Here is a 21,498-nt window from a genome sequence, read left to right on the forward strand (position 1 = left end):
GCCCCCACCTCTACCTCCCCTTGCTGGCTCTGACTCTGCTAGTTTTCTAGTTGAGACTCACGCCTGGCTCAGGTGATGCAAAAAGCTGGGAGAAAGCAGGTGCTTCAGGGTCAGCATGAGGATGCTTCCATGCTGGGACAGGTGGCTCAGGCAGAGCTGGGGCTCCTGGGTGAAGATGGCTATGGCCAGGTGTAGCAAGGCCGCCATGCCTGAAAACAACAGAGAACACAGAAGTAGCAAAGCAAGCAAGAAGCCCAGACACCCCTGATCACCCAGAGGCCTCATAACCTGTCTAGTCTCTTCTGTTCTCCATTGGGGAGCAGCTCCATTATAGTTTCTGACACACTCTTTGCACACAGTAGAAGCAGTTATCTGTAGGCTAACCCAGTTCTAAGCTGCCGCCTTTCAAAAAGGAACCTTGAAAAGAAGCTATGCTAAGAGAAAGACACCTTGGGGTGAAATCAATGTCCAGTCCGGCTCCAGGCTGGATGGACTTGATAGTGACAGGTCCTCTTCCTGGATAGACACTTCCTCGGGTAGCCTCAGGGCCATGGAAAAGCGGTGCCACAGAATGGTCCACACCTCTGAACTAGCCACATCCCTGATCAGGCTAGGCTTCCCCTGTTGGAGAGGAGGATGTGCACAAGTCAGGAGTCGATATGCCTTTTGTCATTTCTGTCCCTGACATACAGGGACACAGAGTCAACAGAAATCATTCCTTCAGTCTTCCCATCTATTATTTCTATATTTCCTCTTCCATTTCCCCTGTATCTTTAATCCTTTCCTTTCTCCCTCCTTCCTTTCCTTCTTTTTAGAAAATAGTATCTCAGCCAGGTGGTGGTGGTACACACATTTAATCCCAGCACTCAGGAGGCAGAGGCAGGCCGATCTCTGAGTTCCAGGCCAGCCCTGTCTACAGAGTAAGTACCAGGAGAGCCAGGGCTATTACACAGAGAAACCCTATCTCAAGAAAGGAGGAGGGGGAGCTGGAGAGATGGCTCAGGGGTTAAGAGCACTGTCTGTTCTTCCAGAGTTCCTGAGTTCAATTCCTGGCAACCACATGGTGGCTCACAACCATCTGTAATGTGATCTAATGCCCTCTTCTGGCTTACAGGTATACATGCAAAATAGAGCATTCATACAATAAATAAATAAAAATTTAAAAATAAATAAATGAAGCCGGGCGGGTGGAGCATGCCTTTAATCTCAGCACTCAGGAGACAGAGACAGGTGGATCACTGTGAGCTCAAGGCCAGCCTGGTCTACAAAGCAAGCCTAGGACAGCCAAGGCTACACAGAGAAACCTTGTCTCGAAAAACAAAAGCAAACACTAACTAAATAAATAATTGAGGAAAGAAAGAAAAAGAGAAAATAGCATCTCATCAGGTACTCAGGCTGTCCTGAAACCATGATCCTCCTGCCTCAGCCTCTCAAACCCTACCACCACACCCAGCTTACGTTCCTTTCCTATCATAACGTAACCCAATCTCTCAAGCTAGGTATGTGCCTATTGAGAACCAGGAAATTAGCCTTCAGATCTGCTCATAGGAAGGCCAAGTTTTGTACAAAGTTTATTAAAAAAACAAAAAACAAAAAACATTTTTCTGTTGAGACAGGATTTTTTTTTTTTTTTTTTTTTTTTTTTTTTTTTGGTTTTTCGAGACAGGGTTTCTCTGTGTAGTCTTGACTGTCCTGGACTTGCTTTATAGACCAGGCTGGCCTTTAACTCACAGCAATCCACCTGCCTCTACCTCCCAAGTGCTAGGATTAAAGGCGTGCACACCACCGCCCAGCTAAGACAGGATCTTATGTACCTCAGGCTAGCCTCAAACTCACTGTGTAGCCAAGGCTGACCTGGGATTCATTAACGCTCCTACCTTTGAGTGAAGAAAACTTTTCACCTAAACAATAATAATAATAGTAGTAATAATAGTAATAATAGTAATAATAATAATAATAGTAATAATAATAATAATAATAATAATAATAATAATAATAATAATAATAATAATAATAAAATAAACCCATAAGCCCCAAGCCCCAGAGAAACTGCTTTTATCCCATTGGATCCTTGGGGATGCAGTTGAGCAGCCCCCTTCAGGGGTCCTACTGAGGACAGGAGGGATTTCAGGCTCTTACACTGAACAGCAATGTGTGAGAGGACGGGCAAGCATGGGCTGCTCTGCATGTCTACATTCCAGTGGCTCCAAAATCTGCCCAGTTCCTGCCTCGGCTTCTCCCCAGTCTCACAGCACACCTGTACCTGAGTAAGGAGCTGAAGCAGAAGAATGAGGAGACCATCGTAGAAGCCACAGCTACATGGTGGAGTCAGCCGGACCTAATGGAAAGAGGCAAGAGGAACACAGATTCAAGAGGGAGGCAGAGGCAGATGAATCTCTCAGTTCAAGGATAGCCTGGTCTACAGATTGAGTTCCAGACAGCCAGGGCTACATAGGCAAACCCTGTCTCAAAAAACAAAACAAAACAACAGCAACAGAAGAGTTCCAAAGGGCCTGAAAAGGAAAAGAAGAAAACAAAACAGGAGGCCACATAATGACCTGTGTTCCTAAAGAACACACTGAGCAGCAGCCACTTCTCCATGTTAGAGACAAAGTGGGAAGGGTAGAGTGGACACTGGAGTGGGAGGGATGAGAGTAGAGCATCAGGTAGGACTTCAGCCACAAGGGCGTTAACTCCGGCAAGGGACGGAAGCAGGCAGGGGATTCTCTCACCTCAGATAACTGGAGCCTCCAGTTCTTTCAAAGTTCTGTATCAGAAAGAGGCCCTGCCCAGCACAGGCCCAGGGCAGCCCAGTCTCTGGTGGCAAAGGCAAGGAAGAGAGGCTTCTCTTCACTGCTTCTCCATTCCATAGTTTGCTTCCGGATTACTGGATTTGGTTCCCCCCCCCCCCCCCAGGAGGGCTGCCCCGGTGTTGGACTCAGGAAACATGCCTGGGCCTTTCCTGGTACCTCACCTCTGCAGGGGCCGACAGGGCATGTGCAGCTGCAGCGATCCATTCCCGGGGCTGGAGGTCAAAGGTCACCCCTTGCTGACCAAGCTGTCCTAAGAGACAGGCTGCTGCATTCTGTGAGAAAGGTAGAGGAAAAGAGGGAACATCAGGACCTGCACGGTGTTCAGGACATGAAGACGCTTGCAGACACTGCTGCAAACGGAACGGCTGCCGGCTCCCAAGAGGGTCAGCTGAAGGGAGGAAAGGAGGAGGGAGAAGGCTGAAAACTCACCACAAGAGAGACAATGTGTGAGTGGGTAAAAAGAGTAGCCACCTCACTGCCGAGCTTCTCCATTCTGGAATAGAGAGATGCAGTGGAGGGTTACGGCAGGCTGGTAAGGGGCCTTCTTTCTCGCTGTACTGCACTCTCCGTCCATACTGCATGTCTACCTCCGAGGCCCAAAGGGGGATGCGAATCCAGACTTGCTCTTTGTAGAGAAATGCCACTCTCTCTGCCTCAGTGCCTTCTAAGAAAAGGCTTGAGGCTGTCCTTCCCTATATGCCAGGGTTAGCTTTGTGGGAACACTTTGACTTCAGTGGAGAGGCCTGACTTTATGACTCACCCGGAAGGCAGATCTTGGAGCCGGAAAACCAGAAGGGATAGGAGGTAGAGTGCCACCTCAGTGGACTCTTCCCACTCTGCTACTTTTACCTACGAAGGAAACCTGAGCTATCGGAGAAACCTCTGAGAGAGAGGGGACCACCATGAGACACCCACTCACTGGCTTACCTTGCCCTGGACCAACATCAACAGTGACTCCAAGGCCACGGGCTCTTGGCCCAGAATATGGCACAGGTGCTCACTGATATAGCAGCAGGAGTAGAGAACCTGGGGGAGTTGGAAGGAGCCTGTCAGCGGACAGAACAGCCCTGGGCTCCTGCCGTGGAAGGCTCAGCTGAAAAGCAGGCAAGCCTCTCAGTAGAGCTGGTGTTCACACGTGGGGGGGTGTATGACACCTCAGTATGACTGGAGTTAGGAGAGCCTAGGTAAAGCACACCTCTCAGTGGTTCTGCGAGGGCCTTTCCAAAGCAGGGAAAACCCATCCTGAATGGGCATGGCACCATCCCACAGGCTGGGGCCACGTGGAATGAAAGGGAAAAGAGAAGAGCAGACAGCACAGAGCACGGGGATGCTCTCCCTGCTTCCTGGATGAAGATGTCATCAAGAAATGCCGTGCCCTTCTCAGCCAGGCCTCCCCGTGAAACCCTTCTTCTCAAAGTCCAGCTGACCAAGAACTCACTATGTGGAGCAGGTTGGCAGACTAGCCTCAGACTCATAGAGACCTGCCTCCCTCTGCCTCCTGAGTGCTGGGATTAAAGTTGTACATCCCCATGCCCAGCTACAGATAATTTTTCTCTCTCTCTCTTCGCCTCCTCCTCCCCTCATCTCCATCCCTCCTTTTTTCCTCCATCTCCTCCTTTCCTGGGAGTTAAGAGGAATCTGAGGTCTTGGGAATCTGAGCTGTGGGAACATAGTACCTTGAGAAGGTGGAGGCACAGGAGATGATGCCGCAGACCCGAGATGAGAGAGGGCCTCAGTTGGCTGCTGTCCTCAGTCAGCTGATTGGCTAAATGCCAAGAGACCTATGGAGACATACTCGACTCCATCCCATCTCCCTTATTACACTCCCATTCCTCACAGACTTTCCTTGGCCAGGACTCTCAGACTCTTGCTGGTCCCTCTTGGGTTCACTAGGAATCTCAGGCCCCATTCATCATGAGTCTCCATGGCCAGTGGAGAACTGACTCCTGCCCTAGCTGAGTTTTATTGGCCCTATCACTTGTGTAGTTCCTGCTGAGCCATATGGCCATCACTCAGGAAGTCTAGCCATTCCATGTTGAACAAGGGGCCCAGACCAGCATGGGAACACTTGTTTCTTAAAATCCTGAGCAAAGAGAAGCCCAAAGCTTATTGTTCTGTCTTTCAGTAGAAACTGTGGCCAGCTTTGCAGGTTCCCATGTTGCAGTAAGAAAGGATGAAGAATTGGAGCACAGACCTGCTCCTTGGCATCCCAACAGCTGGGCAGCCCCACAGGAGCGGTACATATGGCTGCCAGGGCAGAAGAAATGGCTCCAGGTAGATCGTCACTCTGCTCCTGCGGTGGCTGGCTCACTTGTGGGGCTCCTGTGGAGAAAGGCAAAAACTACTGGTAAGATGTGGTTGTTTTTTACAGATTTCCCCCCATACCCCCCCCCATCCAGTCTTTTAGGATAGTTTTGTTTTGTCTTGCTTTTTTGTTTGTTTTTGGCTTTTTGAGACAGGGTCTCACTATGTTCTAGGCAAGCCCTAAATTATGAAGCTGAAGCTAACTTTGAACTTGATCCTCATGTATCCTCCTCCAGAGGGCTGGAGCCATCAAGCCCAGGGCTCTATGTGTGCTAGGCAAGCACTCTACCCAGCGAGCTACATCTCCAACATCAATTTACCCCTTCTGAGCACCTGCCAAGTACCAGGCCCCATTCTAGATGATGGAAATAGGAAGGACCCAGCCTGACCCACAGGACAAGGCACTCTGGTCACCTGGAGGTGTGTGGAAAGGAAGCTGTGGAACTGTTAGGCCGTGGAGGAGCCCGTCTAACACGGCACGCTGTGTGGTCAACAGGCTTGAGTAAAAGGCCTTGGAGATGGCCTGGCTGTTCCCGTCCACAGCTTCACACAAGACAGCAAAGCACTGAGGGAGAGAAGAGTTAAGTCAGTACCAGGGCATCAGAAAACTTCAGTGAGACTGGCAGATACCCCCAGGAACCCAGGAAAGCGATCAAGAGCCCTGGAGACAGTGTCTGACCTAAGAATTCCTCCCAGGGAAAATGCATCAACTCCCTTCCTGTTTGACAGATGAGGATTTCAGTGTCACTTCTTCCCTTTCTTCTTTTTCCCCCCACCTCCACACACACTCTTCTCTTTTCCTGTGTACTGGGATTCAACCCCTTGCACATACTCTTACGTCTGTCTAACTAATCCATCTCCCTAGATGATGTTTCTAGAAATATGGAACATGTTAGAACAACTCAGAAATTCAGGAAGAGGAACAATTATTCCAAAATCCTCAATGACATGACAAATGCCAGGCAATAACACCAGTGACTTAGTGGTCTAAATTTAGTCTAGATATTCAAAGCTTTCTAACTCAAAAGGATAAGGAATATGAAACTAGCATCTCAGTCTAGAACAGTGTCCTGCTAGCTGGGGGCAGGAAATTAGACCATAACTATGCTCCCAATTGCTAGTTTCAACAACAACCATATAACTATCTTCCTTGGACACAAGTGCTTGTATCTTCTCAGTCCAGTGACAACTCAGCTGTTTTCTCATTCAACCCTCCATTCTCCTGACCTTAACTCAAGGTCTGAGAAAGAGAACTGGGGTAGTTCACGAGTCTTCAACACAAACAAGGCTGGAGAAAACTAGGTGATCTGCAAGGTGCTCCATCTTCTTGTTGTTCTGTTTTTGAGACAGGACCTTACTATGTAGCCCTGGATGGCTCAACTATATGTAGACCAGGCTGACCCTGAGCTCACAGAGATCTGTCTACCTTCTGAGTGCTGGGATTAAAGTCATGTACCACCATGCCTGGCTTTTTAAAAATTACTATTTTTGAGACATTTATATTTATGGCCCTTGATAAATTCCAAACTGCTCTCAGCACTTCTGAAATTCAGGTATGGTTGTGCACTCTCTGTCCTTCCCTGCCCCACCCACCTGGCAAGCTGCTATGCATTCTTGAAATGTTAGCATGTATGACTTCCTTCTTCTCAGTTTCTTTGAGGGCTCTCTATACAAAGTTCTAATGGGCTTCTCACTTTCCCCACTTGACTTTTTTTTTTTCAAGACATGGTTTTTCTGTGTAGCCTTGGCTATCCTGCAACTCACTATGTAAACCTGTCTGGCCTTGAACTCAGGGATGTGCCTGCCTCTGCCTCTCAAGTGCTAGGACTAAAGACATGTGTCACCATGGCCAGCCCTTCTTGACTGTCTTTAGTCTCTTCAAAGTGGAGACTCTCTCTTACTTGCATGGCAGATTCACATGGTGAGAATTCAATGTTTGTTGTATTAATGTAATCACGAGAAAGGGGCTGGAAGAAACACAGAAAAAGATAGGAAAGACAGAAATCTGGAGGTGGGAGCTTACCATAAGGCTGTCCCTTCTAAATGTCTGCTCCGAGTCATCTGATTGGGCCAACAGCTTCCCCAACAAGTCCAAAAAGAGGTTGGCAGCCTCCTGAAATACCTGAAGGCTGGGAAAGAATGAACACATGGTTTCTTCCCATCCTCCCACTAAAAGCCCAGGTATGGATATGACAAATGGGTGAGCTCTGGAAAGATAGGAGAGCTCTGCCAAGGAACACACCAGATGTTCCTCCTTTCAACTCTGCTAACACCTACGCATGTTAACACACACACACCCCTCACATACACCATTCAAGCCCCTCTCAGCTGTGTTCACATCTCAATTCTTCCACTGAGGCCCATCTGTGCTGTGCTGTGTTGAATCTTAGATTGTTCATGTCTTGAGACAAAGCTGCAAGTCTCAAGGTCCTCAGGAGGGTCAACTAGATTCCGAAGGCTACTCAGCTCATCGCCAACCCTGTCACACATCACCACTTCTCACTTGGCCTCCTAAGGAGGAGGGGGAGGGAATGGAGTAAAAATCAAAGCCACACAGAGCGAAATCTTCTCTTCTCCCACCTGTCTCCTGTCTGGCTCCTCTCCAGATTAAAGTTGCATGAAAAGTAGGCCTTAATCACAGCCACCAGGTCCCGTAAGAAGGCCCCATACCACGGTTGCTGTGAAGAAAGGAGAGAAAGGGCAGCATGAGGAATGGAGAGGGGGAGTAGACAAAGCAGGAACAAAGGCATAAAGAAGAATGCTAGTGAAGGTGGAAAGGGAAGAGGCAAAAGCCAGGAGTGTCAGTCAGTGGGCAGCAGACCATCTGGAGATGTGTTATCTGACTTGAGCAGCATGTCAGAATGGAGGAGGGGCTACTGTCCATTCAACTATCCTGTCAGTTCCTTACATTTCCCTGACTTCCATACTTAGCAGTAAAGGGCAGCATCCTGGCTGCCACAGTCTGCATTACTGCCCCCTCATCAGCTCGGGGAGTGGGGGAGGGGGTGGTGTTCTCTGATCTCAGCCATGGCAGGACCCAATGCAGGGAAGTAGAGGTTTGGCCCCAAACACACTGAATCTTGATCCTAGCTCTCCCACCTATCATGTGTCTATGCACAGTGACTGCAGGAGTTAAATCAGGTAATAAAGCCCAAAGCCCGCCTTCTGAGGCAACTATCATTAGTATTGGGAAATTATCCATTTTCTAAAACACTGACTTTTCTCTTCTCTGAGAAAACATGACTGGGTATATGGGCTCAAACTTCCACAGCGGGTTGGAGCTGAAAAGCAGCCTCAGTTAGGGTGGGGCTGGGTATCATACTCCCTACTAGGTAGACAGCTGGATACCTGCCTTCTTCACTTACTGTCACTACTTACTTAGCCCCAGAAGGCATCAGAGATTGCAAGTGCTGGTCTAGTAATTAGAAAAAGGAGGGTAGAAAACAAGAGGCAGTCAGGCCAAACAGATGGCAGCTCCAAGGAGAGAGGCCAAGGAAAAGGATCACCTCTTGTCTTCAGAGGCTGCTAGGCTGCTGTGTACCTGCTGGATACTGCTGCTCTCCTGGCTGTGTTTAAGGAGGCTGAGAGGCAGCTCAGGCAGCCCCGCCTCCTGGCAGAAAGTATACAAGAGCACAGAGTCACTGCAGCTGGACAGGAGACTGCTCAGCACACGGAGTGCGGGAAGGAGGTGGGAAGCACCCTCAAAGATGCCTTTCAGGATCTGTAGGGGGGGCATGAGAGAAAGAGACAGCACTTGGTATAATTACAGATAAAGGAAGAAGAGTCACAAATACTAAATGTCTCCAAGGAGTTAACAGCAGACTAAATGTCTGCATTCCTACTTGGAGGAGTCAAAACACCAGGGAGGAAGAACACAGGGGAGCTGCACTCTGGACATAGAACACAGCGACCAAGGGGCAGGGGACCTCAAGATCTGTCCACCAGGCCTAGTACCATTTTTTTTTTTTTGAGACAGGGTTTCTCTGTGTAGCCCTGGCTGTCCTGGACTTACTTTGTAGAGCAGGCTACCCTTGAATTCACAGAGATCCACCTGCCTCTGCCTCCCAAGTGCTGGGATTAAAGGCGTGTGCCACCGCCGCCTGGCCCTAGTATCACGGTCGTCTGTTCCCTCCTTCTCCAGCCCTCACCTTAAAGACAATAACATCATATACGTACACAAGCTTCTGAAAAATAAAACAATTTCATTCAACTCCAGAGAAATAAGACGTCATTGAGCTCTAGGTCAAGGACTGCCAACATTCCACATGCCGAGGTTAGCCCAACTCCTGTCTGAGTGCAGCCTGCGCTCTAAGGAGATTATCTATCACACCTTTATTTTTTATTTTTTTTTTTTTTTGGTTTTTCGAGACAGGGTCTCTCTGTGTAGCCTTGGCCATCCTGGACTCACTTTGTAGACCAGGCTGGCCTCGAACTCACAGCGATCCGCCTACCTCTGCCTCCCGAGTGCTGGGATTAAAGGCGTGCACCACTACGCCCGGCTCTATCACACCTTTAAATGGTTGTTCTTCAAAAGAATAATGTTGACACCTGATATCTCACAGTTTGTTGCTCGCTGTTCTCAGTTTTGGCGTTTATTCTCCCATTTCACAGTGTGTAGGAAAGAGGACTACTCATTTCAAAGACAGGGAACCATGTTTGTACAGATCAGGACCCAGTCTAAGATCAATAGCTGGGTTTCGTGAATTCTGATCCAGGGAGTCTTATCTCAGAAAACAGAGGCTGGGCTGGCAAGACTCATCAGGTAAAGGCTTGCTGTGCAAGTGTGATGACCTGCATTTGATCTTCAGAACCCATATAAAGATGAAATAGAACTAACTCTACTAAGCTGCCCTCTGACCTCTACTCATGCACCATAGCATGTGCCCCCAAACTCATTAATAATGGTTGGTTAATTTTTTAGATTTATTTATTACATATAGTGTTCTTCTGCCTAAATGTACACCTGCACATCAGAAGAGGGCACCACATCTCATTACAGATGGTTATAGCTACCATGTGGTTGCTGGGAATTGATCTCAGGACCTTTTGAAGAACAGTCAATGCTCTTAACAGCTGGGACATCTCACAAAAGAGACAGATGTCCCCTTATATCACCCAGGTTGGCTTCAATCTCCCAGGCTCAAGAAATCACCAGTATATTCTTTTCTTCTTTCTTTTCTTTCTTTTTTTTTTTTAAAGGTTTTTCCAGACAGGACTTCTCTGTGTAGCCTTGGTTGCCTTGGATTTGTAGACTAGGCTGGCCTTGAACTCACAGTGATCTGCCTGCCTTTGCCTGAGTGATCCCAGCACTCGGGGATTAGAGGCATGCACCATCACACTCAGCATGCGCATGCCTTTAATATCAGCAGAGGCAGAGGCAGGTGGATCTCTTGTGAATTTGAGGCTAGCCTAGTAGAGAGACTTGTGGTGGGATGGAGAGAGAGAGAGAGAGAGACACAGAGAGAGAGACAGAGAGAGACAGAGACAGAATCTGCTTAGCTTCCCAGGTTGGGAGAAAAAACTTGTTTTCCCACATTAGAAATGTTCCAACAATAGGACAATCGTTAGATCCAGGAAATAAATACACAAAATACACAAAGAGATGAACTTAGCTCTTACTTTGTGAGCTATACAAACACTAACTCAAAATGGGTTAGAGACCTTAATGTAAAAGCTAAAATTATCAAACATTTAGAAAGTCTTCAAAATCTTAGGTTTGGAGGGTATTTTTTATACATAATGTCAGAAGTATAATTCACAAAAGGAAAAATCCTGATACTCTAATAAAATCACAATTCAAACTGTTGCCAGGCATGGTGGTGCAGGCCCCTGGAGCCCAGCATCTGGGAGACAGAGGCAGGAGGATCCTGAGTTTGAAGCTTGTGTGGGCTCAGGGGAAGTTTCTGGTCAGTCCTGGTTACATAGCAAGACCTCCCTCACCCCAGGAAAACAATATACATACATACTTTCATACATACATACTTCTGTATATACATACATACATACCCATACATATGTAAAATACTGTGCTTCATCAGGGCCTGGTACACGCTTTTAATCCCAGAACTCACAAGACGGAGGCAGGTGGATCTGAGTTCAAGGCCAGCCTGGTCCACTAAGCAAGTTCCAGGACAGCCAAAGCTACACAGAGAAACCCTGTCTCAAAAAACAAAACAAAACAAAAATACTGCTATGTGCTCTATAATGAATAAACCTCAAAGTAAAGCCAGTCATGGTTGCGTGTACACACCTTTAGTCCCAGTACTCTGGAGGTAGAGGCAAACAGATCTCTGTGAGTTCAAAGCCAGCCTGGTACATACAGTAAGTTCCAAGACAGCCAGAGCCACATAGTGAAACCCTATCTGAAAACACACACACACACACACACACACACACACACACACACACACACACACACACACAGAAGCAAAAACTTACAAGAGAGGAAGAGACTAGAGAGATGTGGCTCAGGTTGTAAAGTGCTTACTCTATAAACATGAGGACCTGTGTTCACATCCCCAACATCCAGGCGTGGTGGCGCACTCCTTTAATCCCAGCACTCGGGAGGCAGAGGCAGGCGGATTGCTGTGAGTTCGAGGCCAGCCTGGTCTACAGAGCGAGTCCAGGACAGCCAAGGCTACACAGAGAAACCCTGACTCGAAAAAACAAAACAAAACCAAAACAAAAAACAAAAAACAAAACATCCCCAACATCCATGTAAAAAGATAGGCGCAGCAGTATGCCAATCAAATCAGAGCTGGAGAGTTAATCAGAAGGATTCCCAGGCTTGTTGAACCAGCCAGTCTGCTGGAATTAGTGAGCCCTAGCTTGAGACCTGTCCCAAAACAAGTATAAGAGTGATAGAGGATGATACCTAACATTGGCCTCTGACCTCCACATGCATATACATGTATGTGTACATACTGATATATAAAGCAAGTGTATTAAAAAGGGGGAAATAAATATAAACTGTGTTTTTCTAAGCTCCTAGTGGGAAAGAGCACTGCTTTGGAGATGCAAAGCAGAGCTTTGGAAGAAGGAGCCTAACTGTTAATGCCGAGTAAAATATTATACCTGAAAAAACAAACAAAACAAAAACCCAAAATTCAGCCAGCCATGGTGGCACACACCTTTAATCCCAGCATTTGGGAGGTGGAGGCAGGTGGCTCTCTGTGGGTCCGAGGCCAGCCTGGGCTACAAAGTTAGTACAGGACAGCTAGGGCTGTTACACAGAGAAACCCTGTCTCAAAAAACCAAACCAAACCAAAACGAAAAAAAAAAAAAAAAATCCAAAACTCAATCATTTCATTAGATATCTGCAGTATAAAATACTGTATATTGCTGAAATGAGACTTTATCAATGATGGCTTTATGGAACTATGCTTGCCTTTACTTTATGAGTACACAGGAGCCTCCATTTTTGCCCCATGGCCCATGATGCTACAGTATTTGCTATGAAAAAGTTCCCTGATCTCTGTTCTATACAGATTTTTTTTTTTCCCTCAGAAAGAGACATCTAAGAGCTGCTCTGTGTCTTCTACTCCTCTCCTTGAAATAACTGAAAAGGACAGCAGCTCTGTCTCTTTATGGCAGTGATGTCATCTCTGACATCAGGTCTCGCCAAGGTCTTCCATAGAACCTTCTGCTTTCTACCTGCTCGCCAGTCCCACGCAGCTGACTCTGGATGCGCTGGCAGAAGTCAGGATTACACAGCAGGGTGAGGGGGGCCTTCAGCTGCACAGGTACAGACTCTGTAGGCTCTAGCAAGCATTGCCACTCGTCATCACTGTCTGGCTCCTGTGCATTTGGAGTGAAAGAGGTCAAGAAGGATGAGTGCTGGGGTCATAGCTTTCAACCCAACATTAGAAACTGAGAGACTTATGAAGGAACAATAAGCAGCCAGTGGCTCCTTCAGCATAGGTGTGTTACCTTCATACACCATCAAAAAAGGCACAATGGGCAGCATCTAAGGGGTCTTGAAAAATCCCTTGTGGCGCACTGGGGTACTTACAATGGTGTCCACTGCAGCATGGCTGATAATGACAAAACATGGCAACATCCTAAAGCCAGTTGGGCAGGGAATGATAAACCATGGTCTGTCTCTTTTAGGAACTACTAGGAAGTCATTAAATAAATCACAGCACTAAGGATGTACTTTGTGTAGGATTTCTGTATAGACTGAACACAATCACGAAAAACAAAGAAACAAGCAAAATGACTTGCTGTGTACTTTTCTGGTTGGGCATACTTCAAGCATAGTCTACCGAAGGGTCAAGTTATAAAGTTCTTGTCCTGGCGTGGTAGCATCCAGAGAAGCTGAGGCCTTTAATAGATGAAGCCTAAGCTGGGTATGGTGGCGCACGCCTTTAATCCCAGCACTCGGGAGGCAGAGGCAGGCAGACCGCTATGAGTTCAAGGCCAGCCTGATCTACAAAGCGAGTCTAGGACATCAAGATAACATAGAGAAACTGTTGTCTCAGAAGGAAATGAGAGAGGGGGGGGGGGGAGGGGAGAGAGAGAGAGAGAAAGGGAGGGAGGGAGGAAGCCAAGGGGGCTTGGAGAGATGGCTCAATAGTTAAGAACATTGTCTTGTTCTTTCAAAGGACCTGGGTTCAATTCCCAGCACCCACATGGCAGCTTACATGGTCTATAACTCCAGTTCCAAGGGATCTGACACTCTTATAGTAACGCACATAAAAAATAAAAAATAAATAAAAAAAAGAGAGATGAAGCCTAGTGGAAGGTCCCAAGGACCTTGGGATAACTGGATACCACCCTGAAGAAGGCATTAAGATCCCCCTTCCCCTGCAGCCTCCACTCTGCAGGAGGGACTGAATGGAAGACTTTGTACACCACTGTGCATCCCTCATGCCAGCAGAAGGCAGAAGGTATCAGATGCCCTGCAACTGGAGCTGCAACATGTGGGTGCTGGGAACCAAATCCTCTTGCAAGGACAGCCACGGTGCTAATTGCTGAGCCATCTCTCTAGACCCCTAAAGGAATCGACCTTGAATAACGCACATCATCGGGACAACCGGCAGAGTGTGACTGTGGAGCATAATTAGTTTACTCATCTAGTTACTGTTGTTGTAATAGCACCATAGGAGCAACGTGAATTTTCTTTTCTTTCTTTTTCTTTTTCTTTTTTTTTTCATACAGGGCTTCTCTATGTAGCCCTGGCTGTCCTGGTACTCTCTATGTAGACTAGGTTGGCCTCAACTCACAAAGGTCCAGCTGCCTTCCTGCCCAAATGCAAATGCTGGGATTAAAGGCACGAGCCACCCCCAGTTCATTGTTAAATTTCTGACTGTGATAGTGCAAGGGAGTGTCTTTATTCTTAGGAAATATGCACCAAGTATTTCAAGGCAGAAGGGCATGTCTGCAAGTTTCCCCAAACCGATTAAATAAGACATAACGTCCAACTACTCATGGAGACTCATACAGCAAATGCGACAAAACTGCGGCAGGTGAACCTGGGTGCAGGAAGGACTAGTTTAAATGTTTCTGTCTTCTCTAACCTATTTTGTGTTGGTAACTTTTTTCTTTCTTTTTTTAAAATTTCTTTTTGTTGTTGTTGGTGGTGGTTTTTTTTTTTTTTGTTTGTTTTTTGTTTTTTGTTTTTGAGATAGGGTCTCTCTGTGTTAGCCTTGGCTGCCCTGGACTCGCTTTGTAGACCAGGCTGGCCTCGAACTCACAGTGTTCCACTTGCCTCTGCCTCCTGAGTGCTGGGATTAAAGGTGTGCGCCACCACACCCAGCCGGTAACTTACTTTTCAAAGCAACAGTGGTGAGAGATGGAGCTTAGTGGGAAGTTTTTGTTTTAGGCCCTGAGTTTTAACACCACAAACTGATTAATTCTGCTATTAAAAATGATTTCCAAGAACTGGATTGATGGTTCAGTGGTTAAGAGCACCGGATGGCCTCCGAGAGGACCTGGGTTCAATTCCCAGCACAGGCTTCAGGACCATCTGGAACTCTAGCTCCAGGAGACCCACTGCCCTCTTGTGGCCCCCATAGGTGCCACACATGTATGTGGTGCACAGACACACCTGTAGGCAAACAAGGACATAAAATACAAAATTAAAAATAAAATGGTTTCTAAAATTAGGCCTGGAGGCCCACACCTATAAAACCAACATTCAGAGGTAAGCCTGGGTTACATTGTAAGAACCTGTCTCTTTTGATTTTCTGAAACATGGAAACATAGCATTCTTTCCCTAAAAAGGTTGTAGAACTCAAGGGACCATCTTAGAGCGCATAGAAAATGAGCCTGCCAACATGTTCACTTCAGACACCCTAGCCTTAGAACTTGGAGAAATAAATTTCTGTTCACTACAAATCACCCAGTCTTTGGTATTATGCTTTGGCAGAACAAAACAGACAGAGATAAAACTAAGGATATTTTAAAAGTTCTATATATTCTCACAATTATTATTTTCAGTGTGTTTGCCTGAGTGCATGTCTATGCACCATGTTCATTCCTGATGCGTGAAGAGGTCAGAAGGTAGTAATGGATCTCTTGGAACTGGAATTGTGGACGGTTGTGAGCCACCACATGGGCAGTAGGAATCGATCCAGGGGCTTATGCAAGACAGTGCTCTTGACTGTTGAGCGCCTCTCTAGCCCCATGATTATTCAAGTTGAAATTATTTCCAGATATAAAAATTCGAACTCTAAAGCAGACACAAAAGGTTAAGGAGCAAATACATGTTCTACTGTAGAAACCAACCCTAAAATAGATCAAATGGTTTTTTTAAAAACCAGCAAGATGCAAGGCAATAAATAGGATAAATCCAATAATGTAGAAAAAGCCAAACTGGCCAGGTGTGGTGGCGCACGCCTTTAATCCCAGCACTCGGGAGGCAGAAGCAGATTGATCTCTGTGAGTTCGAGGCCAGCCTGGTCTACGAAGGGGAGTCCAGGACAGCCAAGCTAACACAGAGGAACCCTGTCTCAAAGGCGGAAGGGGAGGAGGGGGGAGGAAACAGCCAAACTGTTTTACATATATATGACAGAAAGCTTAAAGGGGGACAGATTTGTAAAGGAAGCCATCTCTGGAAGTGAGGTATGGCTCAATAGAGACCTTCATTTTTATTTATGATTTTTTTGTTTTAGATAAGGTTTTATTATGTAGCCCAGGCTAGCTGGATATTCCTGGGCTCAAGAGATTTTTCCTTCCGTCAACCTCCCAAAAAACTGAAATTATAGAGAATGTGCTAACATCCACTTTAGAACCTCCCAAGTTATCTGTGCATTCTGACTTTTGAGAATTACATATTCACATAGTATGTAATGAAATTTTATAGACTTATAACGAAGCCATTTTTAACACCATGAGAGCTTGTATTTACAGCTCATACTGATCTAGAAAGCCCTCATCTAGAGCTAACATCCCACCTCATTTTCCAGATCCATTGCTTCAGTGCTCCGCTGGTCCCTTGTCTCTGGCCTCAGCTCTGGGAACGCTTGCTCACACTCCACGGCGATGTGGTTTTCCCTGCCAAAGCAAGCCTGGGAATAAGATGACCTCCAGACTTGTGAGGCTTAAGGTTTATTGCCTTGTATTTCCCAACAGGTTCAGGAAAGGGCCTAGAAGAACCAGTCATACATGTAGATAGAGGGTGTTTCTTGGGGTGTTGTGGGATGTGATCACATAGCAGCGTGTGTTAACATCTACACACGAGTTCTTGACTGCCCTCTCAGTTTGATTTCACTCTCAAATAAATTTGTTGTTTTTTTTTTCATCTATGACTTTCCACTCAAATAATCTTCCCTTTTGGATAGAAACGGTCCTTGTCCTTTCTTCTTTTTTTTTGGTTTTTCGAGACAGGGTTTCTCTGTGTAGCCTTGGCCATCCTGGACTCACTTTGTAGACCAGGCTGGCTTCGAACTCACAGCGATCCGCCTGTCTCTGCCTCCCGAGTGCTGGGATTAAAGGCGTGCGCCACCACGCCTGGCCTGTCTTTGTTCTTTCAAAGTACAGCTGAGATATAGAGACAAAATCCTCAAGTTTCCTGAATGAAGAAATAATTAGAGGGGCTGGAGAGATGGTTCAGTAGTTAAGAGCGCTGGCTACTCTTCTAAGTGGTCCAGTTGGATCCTCAGCACCCACACAGGAGCTCCTAACTCTAGTCCCAGGGGATCCAATGCTCTCTTTTGACCTCTGAAGGCACTGCACACATGTGATATACATATATGCATGCAGGCAAAACACCCATACACATAAAATAAAATAAAATAAAATAAAAACTAAACCAGAAAGACGTAGAACCGAAGAACCTAGGGCTCAAGCTCCTAAAACCCTATTTATATTGAAGCCGGCTCATGACGGAGCCATCATTGCACGTTTGCTTTGACTGTAGCAAGTTCTGCTGAAAATCTGCCTCCCCCACAAACTGCTTTCCCCTTCTCACCGAGGTGCAGGGGGTGCTTCTGCAGCGCCCCAGTCTTCCCAGTTGCTCTTCATTTCCAAGGCCAATATACCAGCCAAGAGGCTTGATTCCTGAGGAGGAGCCTTTGGTCCAGGCCCAGGGGCTGTGCTGGGTGTCACCTTGCTGAGCCTCTCTTCTCGCTCAAGGGAAGATCCTGCATTCTGGTCTTTCTATGAGAGGTGAGCAAGAAGCAAGAGAACCATTTGTGCAGTATGGGCCCTAGTCTTCTCTAAACAGTCATTAGCCTGTTCATGTTCTAGATTTTTCTCTGACCCACATACCTTCTGCTTGGCTTCTTCAGCCATGCGTTTACAGGCCTGGCGCAGGATGCGAGACTGGTTACCCTTGGGCGCCAGCCGATGGGCCTGTTCATCCTTCAGGACCTGAAGTTCTGGGGGTAGGCGGCTAGTAAATGGGGTGCCCAAATTGGAGCCTGCTGGTTCAGTTATTACTGCAGAGAGGAAGAGAAGACATGGTCATTCTGGGGCTGCAGCCACTATGTCCACTTGGCCAGGGACAACTGCAGTGTCTCTAGGATCCTGTGGAAAGAGGCCATTTTGACAAAGAAACAAAAAGCAGGACTGCTAAAAGCTAGACAAAAGAAGGAAGAAATCCAAGCTGGAGGAAGAAAGAGGTGTGTGGCATGCAGAGAGCAGGGAGGGAGGGAGGACTGGAGAAATGCTAGGAAGAGCCAGAGCACTGGGAACCCCAATGACTCACTGGTGACACGGCCAGCAATAAAGGGGTGATGTAAGAGGTCTGGCCAGGACAGACGCTGCCTGGGGTCCTTGGTGAGCAGCCCTTGCAAAAAGTTCTGTGGAGAGAAATAAAGCTCCCGTCAGGGCTCCCCGCCCTTCTCTCCAGCCTCTCCCTAACCTCTCGCAGTACTGGCAAGCCGACTTGTGTATCTGATCTTTCAGCAGTTCATATACAGCCTTAATAACGCTTCCCTCAGGATTCCAGGCAGACCACTGCTGCTAACTCCTGGGGAGCCACAACTCTTCACAGACTCCTATAATCCACAAGAAAAATAAATCTCTGAGCCGGGCATGGTGGCACACACCTTTAATCCCAGCACGTGAGAGGCAGAGGCAGGTGGATCTCTGTGAATTCAAGGTCAGCCTGGTCTACAAAGGGAATCCAGGACAGCCAGGGCTCTGTTACACAGAGAACCCCTGTCTCAAAAAAAAAAAAAAAAAAAAAAGTATGGAATCAAGGGGGCTGAAGAGATGGCTCAGAGATTAAGAGCACTGGCTGTGAGTTCGAGGCCAGCCTGGTCTACAAAATAAGTCTAGGACAGCCAAGGCTACACAGAGAAACCCTGTTTTTTATAGAATGGGAAGGAGTATGAAATCATATTCTGCTTCATTTGAAAGCACTTACTTTCTTTAAATCTGTAACCAGAAACTAAAAATAGCTATCAAACTTAACAATGTAGAAGTATATAGATCAGCTGGGCGTGGTGGCACACGCCTTTAATCCCAGCACTCAGGAGGCAGAGGCAGGTGGATCACTGTGAGCTCGAGGCCAGCCTGGTCTACAAAGGGAGTCCAGGACAGCCAAGGCTAACACAGAGAAAGCCTGTCTCAAAAAAAACAAAAACCAAACCAAAACAACAACAGAAATCTGTGTCACCAACTCTGTGGAGTAGGGAGAAAAACCTGGAAGAGGATGTCACTTTCTCAGTAATTTTCAGAAAGCAAACATTCATAGTTATGGATTATTTGTGGATGGGTATGAACAGATTGGTGCATGTATAGTTAAATACATGCACAAACAAGGGTCAAGGATGTGTTTGGGAACACTCAAAATCAGAGCTCTTTCAGTAACTTTTCAGACTGGGTAGGGGCAGAAAGGGTGTATCTGTTAAGAAGAAGCCCTTCATTAGCCCTGAAACAAGAGCAGAAGGTAGGAGCTGGAGACACAGTGGTTAAGAGCACTCACTGCTTTTCCAAAGGATGTGAGTTTTGTTCCCAGCACCCATATCAAGCAGCTCACAACTGCCTGTAACTCCAGCTCCAAGAGATCTTGACGCCTCTAGACTCTGAGGGTATCTGCACTAACACACACACTTAAATAAAAACAAATCTTTTAACAAAGAATAATTTTAAAATATAACTAAACTAAAACAAAAGGTGCTGATGTGCTGCAAACACTCTTCTAAGATGTGATGTTTAGAACCATAGCTGCTGCTGAGGAGTCCTGCAAATCTGCATAAGGAAGAAGGAACAGTCTACATATCCTCCCCTTATTTATTTTTTAATATTTATATATTTCTTATGTATACAGTATTATGCCTGCATGTACACCTGCATGCCAGAAGAGGGCACCAGATCTTAATGTGGATGGTTGTGAGCCACCATGTGGTTGCTGGAAATTGAACTCATGACCTCTGGAGAAGCGGTCAGTGCCCTTAACCGCTGAGCCATCTTTCCAGCCCCATCCTTCCCTCATTTAAAGGTCCTTTAACTTTTTCAAAAATTATTTGAGCACCCATAACTATGTAAGTTAGGGGAAAATGTGTCCCCTTCCATCTTAGACAAGCCAAAGGAAAACTGTAATGAGATTTCATTCTGGGAGAAGCTTGCATTTGAATTCCATTGAGGCTTACAGCCTGGCCCTAGATAAGAAATAAGATGAGTACAACGAACTCTCCCACCAACCTGCTGGGCCATAGCTACGAAGGGTAGGTACCATAACCTGTCCCCCACCCCTAGTCACCAGCCTCTCTAACAACCTAAGAGCACTAAAAACAGTATGGGGAGCACTTAGATTGCATCTGTCACTGCCTCTGATAGGAGAGCAGTGGAGCTGGGGAGTGCAAAAGCCCAGTAGCTCTTCCCTCCTCTTGGCTTGAAATCACTTCCTACTGTGTTAAGGCATAACCTGCCTGCATAAGGCCCAGGAGCTACCACCCTCAAATTCCGGAGACCTTAGAACTGACTTTTACACAGCTGCAGTAGAAAGGCAAAGCTGCTTGGCCTGTACCAACTTTGGAAGAACATTATGGACAAGGGGCAGAACTAGAGGAGGGCAGATTCCTGAATAAAAGTTACCTCCTTTTACCTCCCATTACCTTGAAACAGGAACTGATGGTGGAGGGCCACCGTACAGGGTCCTTGAGGATGAGGTTAACCAGCTGAAAGATGCTGGTGGTGTAGAAGGGAGGTGTGCCTACAGCCAGCTCATATAAGATGCAGCCTACAGACCAGAGGTCTGCTGTGTGGTCATACGGTCGCTCCTCCACCAGCTCTGGAGACATATAGAGTGGTGTGCCTTTGATAGACGTCAACACCATGGTGTTGGTGCTCATAGCTCGGGCAAATCTGCAGAGGTGACAGGACAGAAATGAAAAAGATCTTCTCCACCTACTCACAACTGCAAAATTACATCTGGGGACAGGGGCTGATGAGATGGCTTGGTGGTAAAGGCACCTGCTGTCATGCCTGATGACCTGGTCGTCACGCCCAGGACCCACACAGTTGCTGGCTAATGGGCTTTTGCACTCCCCCAGTCCCATTGATCCTCTATCAGAGGCAGTGTCAGATGCAATCTAAGTGCTTCCCACACTGTTTTTAGTGCTCTTGATTGTTAGAGCAGCTGGGGATTAGGGGTGGGTGACAGGAAGTGGTACCTACCATTTGTAGCTATGGTCCAGCATGTTGGTGGGAGACAGCAGTTTGTTTACTCATCTAGGGTGACCCAGGCCCTACCCCCAGAACCCACATGGTGGAAGGAGGAAACTGATGCCTTCATGCTGTCCTTTGACCTCACAAGCATGCCATGGCACATGTGCACCCACATCTTCATATTACAATAAATAAATACATGTCATAAAATATTTTTAAAAGAAAATCAAGCTGGGCAGTGGTGGTGCATGCCTTTAATTCCAGTACTTGGGAGGTAAGGGCAGGTGGATCCCTGGGTTTGAGGCCAGCATGGTCTACACAG

General features: G+C 46.8%; 1 protein-coding gene across 1 annotated transcript in view; it reads right to left on the bottom strand.

The window, feature by feature from the left end:
• Stk36 (serine/threonine kinase 36) overlaps positions 1–21,498 on the bottom strand; it is a 29,673-nt gene that overhangs the window by 3,203 nt on the left and 4,972 nt on the right. The window contains exons 6-24 of the mRNA XM_051154080.1: positions 20,624–20,873; positions 18,268–18,361; positions 17,829–17,998; positions 17,530–17,717; positions 16,514–16,613; positions 12,771–12,914; positions 8,659–8,838; positions 7,698–7,795; positions 7,141–7,246; positions 5,532–5,682; positions 5,008–5,135; positions 4,490–4,594; positions 3,741–3,839; positions 3,574–3,662; positions 3,243–3,306; positions 2,975–3,085; positions 2,264–2,338; positions 450–621; positions 62–209 (exon numbers count right to left, since the gene is read on the bottom strand). Coding sequence (XP_051010037.1) covers positions 62–209; positions 450–621; positions 2,264–2,338; positions 2,975–3,085; positions 3,243–3,306; positions 3,574–3,662; positions 3,741–3,839; positions 4,490–4,594; positions 5,008–5,135; positions 5,532–5,682; positions 7,141–7,246; positions 7,698–7,795; positions 8,659–8,838; positions 12,771–12,914; positions 16,514–16,613; positions 17,530–17,717; positions 17,829–17,998; positions 18,268–18,361; positions 20,624–20,873 — 2,472 coding nt within the window. The remainder of the gene's footprint in view (positions 1–61; positions 210–449; positions 622–2,263; positions 2,339–2,974; positions 3,086–3,242; positions 3,307–3,573; positions 3,663–3,740; positions 3,840–4,489; positions 4,595–5,007; positions 5,136–5,531; positions 5,683–7,140; positions 7,247–7,697; positions 7,796–8,658; positions 8,839–12,770; positions 12,915–16,513; positions 16,614–17,529; positions 17,718–17,828; positions 17,999–18,267; positions 18,362–20,623; positions 20,874–21,498) is intronic.

The sequence above is a fragment of the Acomys russatus genome, chromosome 12 (assembly GCF_903995435.1).
Source record: "Acomys russatus chromosome 12, mAcoRus1.1, whole genome shotgun sequence".
Classification (NCBI taxonomy): Eukaryota; Metazoa; Chordata; class Mammalia; order Rodentia; family Muridae; genus Acomys; species Acomys russatus.